At 34.3% G+C, this 10,988-nt stretch overlaps 1 protein-coding gene across 1 annotated transcript in view; it reads right to left on the reverse strand.

Moving 5' to 3' along the window:
* Positions 1-772: 772 nt before the first annotated feature.
* LOC118739769 overlaps positions 773-10,988 on the reverse strand; it is a 16,332-nt gene continuing 6,116 nt past the window's right edge. The window contains exons 2-3 of the mRNA XM_036471276.1: positions 885-910; positions 773-821 (exon numbers count right to left, since the gene is read on the reverse strand). Coding sequence (XP_036327169.1) covers positions 773-821; positions 885-910 — 75 coding nt within the window. The remainder of the gene's footprint in view (positions 822-884; positions 911-10,988) is intronic.

The following is a 10,988-nucleotide window of genomic DNA, read 5'->3' on the forward strand; positions in this document are numbered from 1 at the left end:
CTATATATAAGCACTGGCACAAGACCAGATATAGCGTACGCTACAAATTATTTGAGTCACTACCAAAGTTGTTACAACGCTACTCACTTCAAATACGCTATGAGGGTCTTAAAATATCTATACTTAACTAAAAACTTAAAGTTAACATTTTATGACAATTTAGAATGTGAGGTATTAGATTGTATGGTAGATTCGGACTTTGCAGGAGACAATGTGGATAGGAAATCCACAACAGGTTTTGCAATAAGATTATATGGAAATTTAATATATTGGAAAACGCATAAACAAAACACTGTAACAAAATGTTCCACCTTTGCAGAGTACACTGCAATGTCCGAAGCAGTAACTGAAATATTATTTATAAGAAATTTATTAATTGAATCATTCAATGTAAAATTTGATAAAGCGGTAAGGATGTATGAAGATAATTCTGGCGCAATTGCAATTGCAAAATTTGGAAATTTTACAAAAAATTCAAAGCACATTGAAGTGCAATACCAATACATTAATGAAAACTATGAGAGAGGTATAATAGATATTGTTAAAATAAATTCCGAACTAAACTTAGCTGATATGTTAACCAAGAGCTTAGATAAAAGAAAGTTTTTGAGAAACAGGGAAGCTTTGAGATTAATTTGAATCCACCATCATTTCAATATAATATACGAATACATTACTTAATGAAATAATTTGATAAGGTTGTCAATTTAAAGAGGTGTGTTGGAAATATAAGTAAATATGACAACCCTGAACATATATTGTATTCCTATACTCAATTCTTGTATACATGTTCGTTAACGCATACTAGCATAGTACTAAGTCTGTGAATAAGTTAAGTTCTAAGTATTAATATTGAGAGCAGGTTTTCAGTTTAAGAAACTCACTCATGTAACTCGGACTTACTGTGAACCTTATTCAATAAAACAGTTAAAAAAAATGAATAAATCCAACAATATTATAAAGAGAACTGTATGAAATTGTAAAACGTGACGTCTCAGATTTCTTAATATTTTGGCAGCAACAACGAAAAGTTTTAATTTTTTTTTAGCGAAAAACCTTCCACACAGAAATAAAAAAAATTAAGTTTGTGGTTATATCAAGGCGAAATTTTGAGAAGGGTCCGTTGCTAACTCTAAATATAAACAACGACTCACTGGAAAAAGTTAATACGTTCAAATAAATACCTAGGAATAATGATCGACGATAAACTAAAACAAACAAAAAATTGATTCTATATTTTCAATTAGAGCTCTAGCAATATGTACATCGGTGAAAACAGCATTTAATTCCATACATTAGCTTTTGCGTGATACGCTTACAAACATACAGACAAACATACCAAAATTTTATATTTGGCTTCTGTTGATCTAATAAACCCCCATTAATTTTTCTTTAACGTCTATTATGTACAGATATCGGCCTGTTTCAATTTTATTATTCTCAAATACTCTCGTTTGATACCCATATGGCAACACTTAGTTTATATTATAATTTTAACTGAATTAAAGTTTTCAAACCCGCTTCAAGAATATTTTCAAAAGCAAGCTTCCTAATCCTCTTTAGTTTAATATTCGTATTGCAATATTTCATTTATTTTACAAATTTGAATGAATACAATTTTTCAATCAGTTGGCAAATCCCCTAAAAATATTTTCAGCATTAAAATTTCCTAGCCTCTTTAGTTTGATGCCAGTAATGCAATATTTAATTTATGCTATCAATTAAATTAAATTAAAGTTTTCAAATAGGTGGCAACCTTCCACAAAAATATTTTCAGCTGTAAGTCTTTGTAAATTTCTTTCTTTTGACAGCCATATTGCAGTATTCACTTTACCGTATGAATTGACCTAAACTGAAATTTTAAACACAGGTGGCAACTCTCTAATTCTTTCTTCTATATTGGAAGCTAGATCTCTAGCGATACATCGGTGAAAACTGCATTCAATTCCATGTTTTCGACTAATGCGCGTACAAATATACAAACAGACAGAGATTCAAAAATTCGAAAAATTGTTTATTTGGCTTCTGTAGCTTTAATAAAAACCCACCATATTAATTTTTCTTTAATATCTATAAGGTACAGACATCGACCTGTTACAATTTTATTATATGTATAGATGTAGATATAGATTTCATTTATTTTATCAATTTAATACAATAAAATTTTTCAAACAGGTGGCAGCCCTCCCTAACAATATTTTCGGCAATAAAATTTCCTAAACCCCTTCAGTTTGATACCCATATTGCAATATTCAATTTATCTTATAAATTAAATTAAATGTAAATTTTCAAACAGGTAGCAACTCTAAAAAAATATTTTTGGCTGTAAGCCTTCAGCCTCTTTCTTTTGACGCCCATATTGCAAAATTAATTTTTTCTTATCAACTTACTTAAACTCCAATTTTCAAAAAGGTGGCAACTTTTTAATTTTTGTCTTCCTATATTTTAAGTTAGACCTCTAGCAATACATCGGTGAAAACTGCATTCAAATCCATGCATTCGTTTTCGAGTGATGCGCGAACAAACATACAGACAGACAGACAGACAAAAATTCTAAAAATGGTTGATTTGGCTTCTGGTGCTCTAATAAAGACCCCCTACACTAATTTTTCTTTAATATTTATAATGTACAGACATCGACATGTTACAATTTTATTATATGTATAGATTATCGTTTAAAAATGTTGGCATTTAAAAATAATATATTCATACAAAATTTATTACGCACGTATTTGACTGTTCACATCTGAGTATATATATGAGTGTACATACGCACCCCAAGCATGCAGAGCGCCGCTCTGAGAGCGGTGACAACACACACATTCATACATAGTATTTACATGGTTATCCGTACAAATCGCGTGCTGTGGTGTTGATGGATATTTAACATTTGAAAGCAAATTTATATGCCTGGGTGTAGCTGAGTGAGCAAAGATGCATGCCACAATTTGTTGATTTCCAGAGATGGTCAGGGTTCGAATTCCACTGCATGCCACATGCAAGTTAAATATTTTTTTTTAGTTTTTGTCTTGATTATTCACTTCACGGATTCTTTTTCAGAACGAACGCGGTCATTTTAATATGCGCGTAATTGAATTGAATATTTACCAATATACAGTACTTTCGTTGGCGTTTATAGTAAGATCAATTACGTTTCAATTTGATTTTAATTTTTTTCCCCCTCAGTGTACCGATATGAGTAGGTATCGATACCAGGATTTAATGCCTTAGTGGGTATGCACATTCATTTGTAAGTATACTTATATGTGCGAGCAAATAGTTTAGATACTCGTACCTTCTATGAAGGTACACAAAATTTTTAACGTCGGAAAATTTAACCTTTTAAAAAACATTACAATGAGAAAAAATAATCATCAAAGGGTGCACAGACTGGAAACAAATTATCAGTATGTCGTCGCCATAAGCCGCACGGTTGGATGCAATGTTGTGGGGTATTGGGATGAAGATTGGGGCACAAGTTGAGCGACTAAACCGCAGAGCGATTGAGGGGTCGAGTAACGGTGCTGCCAACATCGCCTTTGAAATGTTGCCAAAAAGTGTGGCATGCTAGTGTTCAATCAGCTTATGCTGATGTGAGCACTGGCTTGTGTAAAACAATGACTATCGACGCGTTTCAGTACGCACAAATCACAAAAACCAGGGTAAATGGTTTTGTTGTTGCTTGTATGCCGATGCACAGCAGTTTCCTTTTTGAAAGGTTCATTAGGGAATGAAAATATCAATGAAAACAAGTTAAGAAGCTAAGTTCGGGAGCAACCACACTTTATGTACATATCAGGGTTGTTGCGCATATTCGCATTCGCAACCGCGGAACTTCCGCATTAATTTAGCATTCGCTTTTGCAATAAGCAATGCGGAGCTTTTGCGGATGCGAATGTTGTGCAAGTGCACCGATAAAACGGATATCTGGCAAACAAAATGACAAATAGTAGCCAATTTTTTGCCTGTGGTCGTGTTACCCGGGCGCCGCGAAAAGTGCTTTTTGAACACTCCATGCGAATTAATCATAGCGCTTTCGACAGAGGCAATATTTAGATAAGAAACAAAATAGCTTTTAAAGCTAATGTTATTCGCTGCCATTGACCCACAACTACTCCTTGACCTTAAAAAAATTGGTCATAAATAGTGTTCTCCGGGTTTGTTCCAAAAAATCTTTTTTGTGTGTTTTATTACACTAATATTATATATTTCGAGATAAGAAACACGAGTCCACTGTTTAAAAATCGAAAAAAGTCTTAACAATTCAATTTAAGAAATGCATTTTTGATTGCATTTTTTTTATTTGCATGCAGCTGTGCATCCTTCTCACAATTTTATATCACTCGAATAACCAGTACGCTGTACTGCTATTCCAGATCTTTAATTTGAGCCATGGTGGAGATCTTTAGGCCTTCTGGGAGCCAAGTTATAACAATTTTAAACCAAACTTCGAATCTGCTGTACGAGTTTTTACTCTGGAATTAGAAGAAAAAGATGAAAAAAATAATCCTTATAATGCGCCGCACACGGGAATATTTGTGTAACAAAACTGGTCAAATGTCATATTTGTCAACTTTGATAAAAGTGTCTCTAAACAAATTATTCCTTAAGCTATATAACCGAGTTATCAATGGGCAGTCATACATGTTATCACTTCTACTTGACCTACCTACCTACTTGACCTTTGACGTACGTCAAAGAAGAAATAATATTCTTTTTTTTCGGTGCTTTAAATACATGAATTGGTTTCTTTCTTCATAATGATTTTTTTATACTAATCTTAAAAAAGCTACGAGACATAAAAGAATAAACTGTAATTTTAAACCAAATTTTCGTGATTTGCTTTTGATGTTACATATATTCGTTTCAACCATTTCAAATGGGGCTCTTCGGGGAATTCGTTTGCAGCAAAAATTTCAAAAACAGTAATTTTGTTTACTTGTTGGGCAATATTTTTGAGGTGAAACTTCTTAGGCGGCGGTATCGCAAAACTTGAGAGTGAAATTTTTAAAACTGAAAACGTTACATGAGTGAGAAGGAAGATATAGGAAGTATAGGGAAGGGGAAAAAAGAAATAAAGCGATGCATGACGGGTACGAGTACCTACATATGTATATGTATATGTATGTTTAAAAGCACGTATGTATGTATACATATATATATGCATACATATATACATATGTATGTATGAATGAATTCATTGCGCATTTCAGCTCTGCCGCTACCAAGCAATCTTACTCTTACTAATATTATAAATGTGAAAGTTTGTATGTTTGGATGTTTGGGAAATCATCACGCGGAAACGACTGAACGGATTTGCATGAAATTTTGTACGCAGATAGCTTATGGGCCAGATTGGAAAATAGGCTACTTTTATTAAGAGTTGCCATCTGTTAAAAAAGTTTCATTATGTTAATACGCGGAAACGACTGAATGGATTTGCATGAAATTTTGCAAGCAGATAGCTTATGACCTACAGTGAGAAATAGGCTATTTTTTGGAAGAGTTGCCAGCTGTTATAAATGTTTAATTTAACTAATACGCGGAAATGAATGAACTGATTTGCATGGAAGTTTTCACACAGATAGCTTAGGAGCTAGGTTGGAAAATAGGCTACTTTTCTTAAGAGTTGCCACCTGCTAAAAAAGTTTAATTAAATTAATACGCGGAACGGATTTGCATGAAATTTTGCAAGCAGATAGCTTATGACCTACATCGGAAAATAGGCTAATTTTTTGGAGGAGTTGCCTCCTGTTAAAAAAGTTTTAATTAAATTAAAACGCGGAAACGACTGAACAGATTTGCATGACATTTCGCACAGAGATAGCTTATGACCTATGTTGGAAAATAGGCTACCATTTTAAGAGTTATCACGTATTAGGAAAGTTTAATTAAATTAACACGCGTAAATGACTGAACTGATTTGCACCCAAATAGCTTATGACCTAGACTGGAAAATAGGCTACTTTTTTAAGAATTGCCACCTGTTTGAAAACGAAATTTTGCAATTATGGTTTATGACCTGGATTGAAAAATAGGCTACTTCCTTAACCGGTTTTCCGATCAGAACGAAATTTAGTACACTTACTACGGATTTCGGAAGGATGGTCTTAGACTGAAAGTAAGTCTGGTAACTCAAGGCCCCTCCCATACAAATTGGAATTTTCATATTACATACATACATTTCATATATATACATATTTGTGGGGGAGAACTGAAACTTGGTATAGTGATATGTATGTGAAATCAATGTTGGCATTAATCGATTGATGTTTTAATCAGTTAGTTAATTCGATTAAATTCAATCTGATTACAGTTAATCATGAATAATTTTAATCTGACTAAACAGTTAATCGTAACCGCGATTAAAAAATTAATTTTTAATCATTAACTTCTAATTTGATCAAGTAGATTTGGTGATTAATTAAGTTATGCTGGAATTTCTTTGTGCACACAAACCAAGTTAATCCGGTATGTCTAATTCGGGTTTCCTCATCAATCTAGCAATTTGGTGTGCATTTTCATTAAGATATATACTAACAAACGTTTTAGAAACTAGGTTTGTAAAAGTTCCCAATTCATGTATTACTAATAACAATAATTATAATTTTTTTTATATTATGTGCTTTTTATAAGCGTAAAACACAAAATAATTACTATAACTGGTGTTTGGTTTCAAACTCGGACAAACTAGATTTTATTTTTAATTGGATTAACGATTAATGTTTAAACGTAATCGCAGCCAGCGATTAACGATTAAAAAAATGTTATCATTAATCATACTGTTGATTACGACTAATTAATTTTAATCGCCAAACGCGATTACCATTTTAATCGTTAATTTTTAATCGGTAATCGGTGGCCGTTTTTGGAAAAGAGGCGTAGCACTTCCCATACTGACTGAAAGTTTCATATTGCATATCTCTGCAAATGTTTGGGGTAAAGCACTCAAGCTTGGTATGGAAATACATATGTATGTATGTATGTGAAACTAATACCATACTCATGGAGAAAAATGAGAGTTATTGGAAAAGGTGCAGGGAAAGCTACTAGTTGTGAACTAGAATTCTACCAGTTTGCGTTTCAGCCGAACTAGTTCACGTTCTATCCTTTTTCAATGTTAGTGACTGGTATTTTTAACATTGCGATGTCCTACGAGATGTCAATTGTCAGGCTATGCATCAGCATCTACTAGTACAAATACTAGTAGCATCATACCAGTTGATGAGATAGTCTGCCAATTCATGCCCCGTGAAAAGCATAAGTGTGCCTTTTTGCTCGCGACGCTCCAGCAGTCACAATGGCCGCCAAAGCAAAGCACTGGCGTGGTAAGCCTGAGGTCCCAGGTTCAAATTCTGGCGCAGGGAAAATTTTTTTATTTTCTATTTTTTATTTTATTTTTATTTTTTATTAATTTATTTTTTTGTTTATGCTGTTTATTGTAATTTTTAAATTTAATAAAAAAAAATATTTTTGTTTAATTTCTTTGTTTTTGTATTTTTTCCTAAATGTTTTCTTGCAATGCAATTAGATTTTCAAATTTGTTATTTATTTATAAATTGAATAAATTATTTTTGCTTACATTTATTTAACTTTAAAAACCTTAACCACTTTCAGAACCAGAACCAGTAGCCTTGCCGTGACGCCACAGCCGACATTTGTAGGAAAAGCAATTAATTGCGTTTTATTTTTGGCTTTGGCCATTCAAAGGCAGATGTCGCTGATCGCCTAAGTTCTTCGAAATTGTCGAACTGCTAGGCACATACTAGTTAATGAACTAGTATTTTTTCTAACTGGTTTGGCTTTTCACTGCAGGGTAGTACTTACTGGAAAATTTTATGAATATACCTATTATGACAGCAACTTTTTTTTTGATTTAAGTAAGAGCTTCGTTTTTAACAAACACTACGTATTTACTTAAATATGGTAGAAAAATATGACTATATTTTTATGCACGAAAATTCAAAACTCCAAGTAAGTTAGGTTAGGTTAAACGGGCAGCTCTGAAAAAGAGTTCACTCGGAGGCCGCAGAGGCCCATTGTGATGCCCATGGGGGTTACCCCAAGCCTATCCTTACATGTCTTCGAACCATTTTGATTTTCTGATGAATCCTAGCAGTCCTTCCAGAGGAGCTTTCCTCAAGATATCCAGATTCTCGAACAAGTGGTCCCCAAGAAACTTGAGGCGTTTTCCTCGAAGTGCTGGACACTCGCAAATGAAGTGCTGGACGGATTCTAACTCCTCCAAGTAAATAGAGTGTGGTATTTCGACATAATTGAGCTGCAGTACCGTATCTTGACAAAAATGTATCAAAAATGTCAATGTGGTAACAGGTCTAAATAACACAAGATATTTCAACACATACCAACTCAACATATGACTTTTCTACATAAATTATTTCAACACATGATTTTTGAACACGAACAATTTCGCTTCACTTTATTTTTATTATATTCAACACAAAATTTTTGTTGCAAAGCCATTTATTCTTACAATTTCATGTAACAAGGCGTATTTAAAAGGTGGTGTTAGCCATATATAAGTATAAAATTAAACTAATAAATTATATGCACCATGACAGTATGAATTACAACAAACACATCATTTTGAAGTAATGTTCTCCACGGCGAAAAATTCAGATATGACCTAAACACCACCTTCTTAAAATCGCCTTGTAAATTAATATTAACGACAGTCATCCACGCGATCAATTTAACTTAACACATTACACATTATACAATCAATAGCATAATTCGTGATATCAACTTTAACAATAACTGGTGCTACAAAAAAAAGGTCTTGAAATACAAATGGTCGACCATAGCTACAACCTACACTATGTTTTAATTAAGGCGCGGCCGAAGGCCGCCTACGCAGAAAGGTGTTCTCTGCAAAAGGTATTCAGCCCCTTTTCGTCGCAAAACAGAAAGAGAATTCTACTTTGTGAGGGTTATAATCCGTAAGCGCGGCCGAAGGCCACCTACGCAGAAAGGTGTTCTCTGCAAAACGTGTTCAGCCCCTTTTCCTTGCAAAATAGAAAGAGAATTCTACGTTGTGAGGTTTATAATCCCTAAGCGCGGTCGAAGGCCGCCTACGCAGAAAGGTGTTCTCTGCAAAAGGTGTCCAGCCCCTTTTCCTCGCAAAACATAAAGGGAATTCTACCTTGTGAGGGTTATAATCCCTAAGAGCGGCCGAAGGCCGCCTACGCAGAAAGGTGTTCTCTGGAAAGATGTTCAGCCCCTTTCCTTCGCAAAACAGAAAGAGAATTCTTCTTTGTGAGGGTTATAATCCCTAAGCGCGGCCGAAGGCCGCCTACGCAGAAAGGTGTTCTCTGCAAAAGGAGTTAGCCCCTTTTCTTCACAAAACAGAAAGAGAATTCTACTTTGCGAGGGTTATAATCCCTAAGTGCGGCCGGAGGCCGCCTACGCAGAAAGAAGGCCGTCAAATATCGATCATTACAATACCCAGCACATGTGTTGAAGGAATCTGTGTTGAGTTGGTATGTGTTGAGTTGGTATGTGTTGAGTTGGTGTGTGTTTAGTTTGTGTGTGTTGAATTCCTGTGTTGAGTTTGTGTGTGTTGAATTGGCCTTTGTTATTTAGACATGTAACCGTCAATGTAGTACCAATGAACTTTTGGCTTCCAAAATGTACCAAAAAAGTACAATTGTACCATCAATTTCATCACTGCTTCATGCTGTAAGGTAAGCATTACATGCGCGAGCTGTTTTGCTGAGCACACATATCCAGATACAAAAATATTGCGCTTGTATTGGGAACTCTGCCAACGCTGTGCACCACTGGTATAAATGATGCAAGCGTTCTTAGCGTAACTACATCCATTCGTACATATGTACATATCGAGTCCTAACCGCCAAAATAACGTAAGCGACATTGTTTTCAAAATTGTATTTTTTTTTATGCAGAAATGCATCTACACGCTCTAGGAATATTTCTGCATCAAAAAGAATATTTTGAAAAAAATGTCGCTTACGTTATTTTGGCGGTTAGGGCTCGATATGTTTGTATGGATATATTTATGATGAAGCAAACGGGCTTCGTTGATGTACTGATGGGCATATGTACGTACTTAGACTGCTTTTACACAGTTCAAGTATTGAATTCAATTCTGCTCGCATGTGAGAGAGAGGGTGTGAGAAGAAAAGGGACGAGTACACATGCGTCTGTACCGTCAAGTCGTTTCAACTCTCTTGCTTTGCTTTTGGCATTTTCGTTGCTTCCCATTCAAAGAACCAACAACTTGAATTCAACAGAATTGAAACGTGTAAAAGCAAATAGAAAACACAAAAGAGAATGAGCAAGAATTGCTTTCAAGTACTTGAATCATGTAAATCGGGTGTTATGGAAAGCATTGTTTTCATGTATGTACATTAGACTGCATCACCAAAAAAAGTTGCGGTTTTTCCGCCGGGATTACAAAGCTTATTATATTTTAAGACGTCCGCCAAAATCTTTCGGAAAAATATTAAGATTTAAGCGAGCTGGACCGATTTGAAAATACCTCAAAAAATGAAGTTTTTTATGAATAAAAATAGTTTCTTAAAGATCTTTTTGGAAAAAGTCCCCTCAGATAACAAACTAGATTAAGCTTAAAAAATCTGCATAAAAATAGTTAAACATCTTTTCAATGGAATCGTAAGAATAAGATTTTTGATGCTGTTTTTTACTTTTTTCAAAGATAGGTTTACGAAAAACTTGAATAACTGGGCCAAAAATGTTTTGATTTAGACTTATGGGAAAGGTATTTTCACACTGTTTTATTTCTGGCCAAAAAAACGTCATTCGTGTCCCATCTTGTTTTTTCGAATACCAACACATCTTAATTCAACTTTGAATGACGTTCGTTCATCCTACCTTTCTCTTTCATCCTTTGAATGAGTTTATTAGCAAAGAAATAAAAAGGGTGAGAAAATACCCTTCCCATGACACCTCTTAAGTCTAAATCGGAAGAGTTTAGGTTCAGTTAT

The sequence above is a fragment of the Rhagoletis pomonella genome, unplaced genomic scaffold (assembly GCF_013731165.1).
Source record: "Rhagoletis pomonella isolate Grant_MI unplaced genomic scaffold, Rhpom_1.0 Rhpom_scaffold_00005, whole genome shotgun sequence".
Lineage (NCBI taxonomy): Eukaryota > Metazoa > Arthropoda > Insecta > Diptera > Tephritidae > Rhagoletis > Rhagoletis pomonella.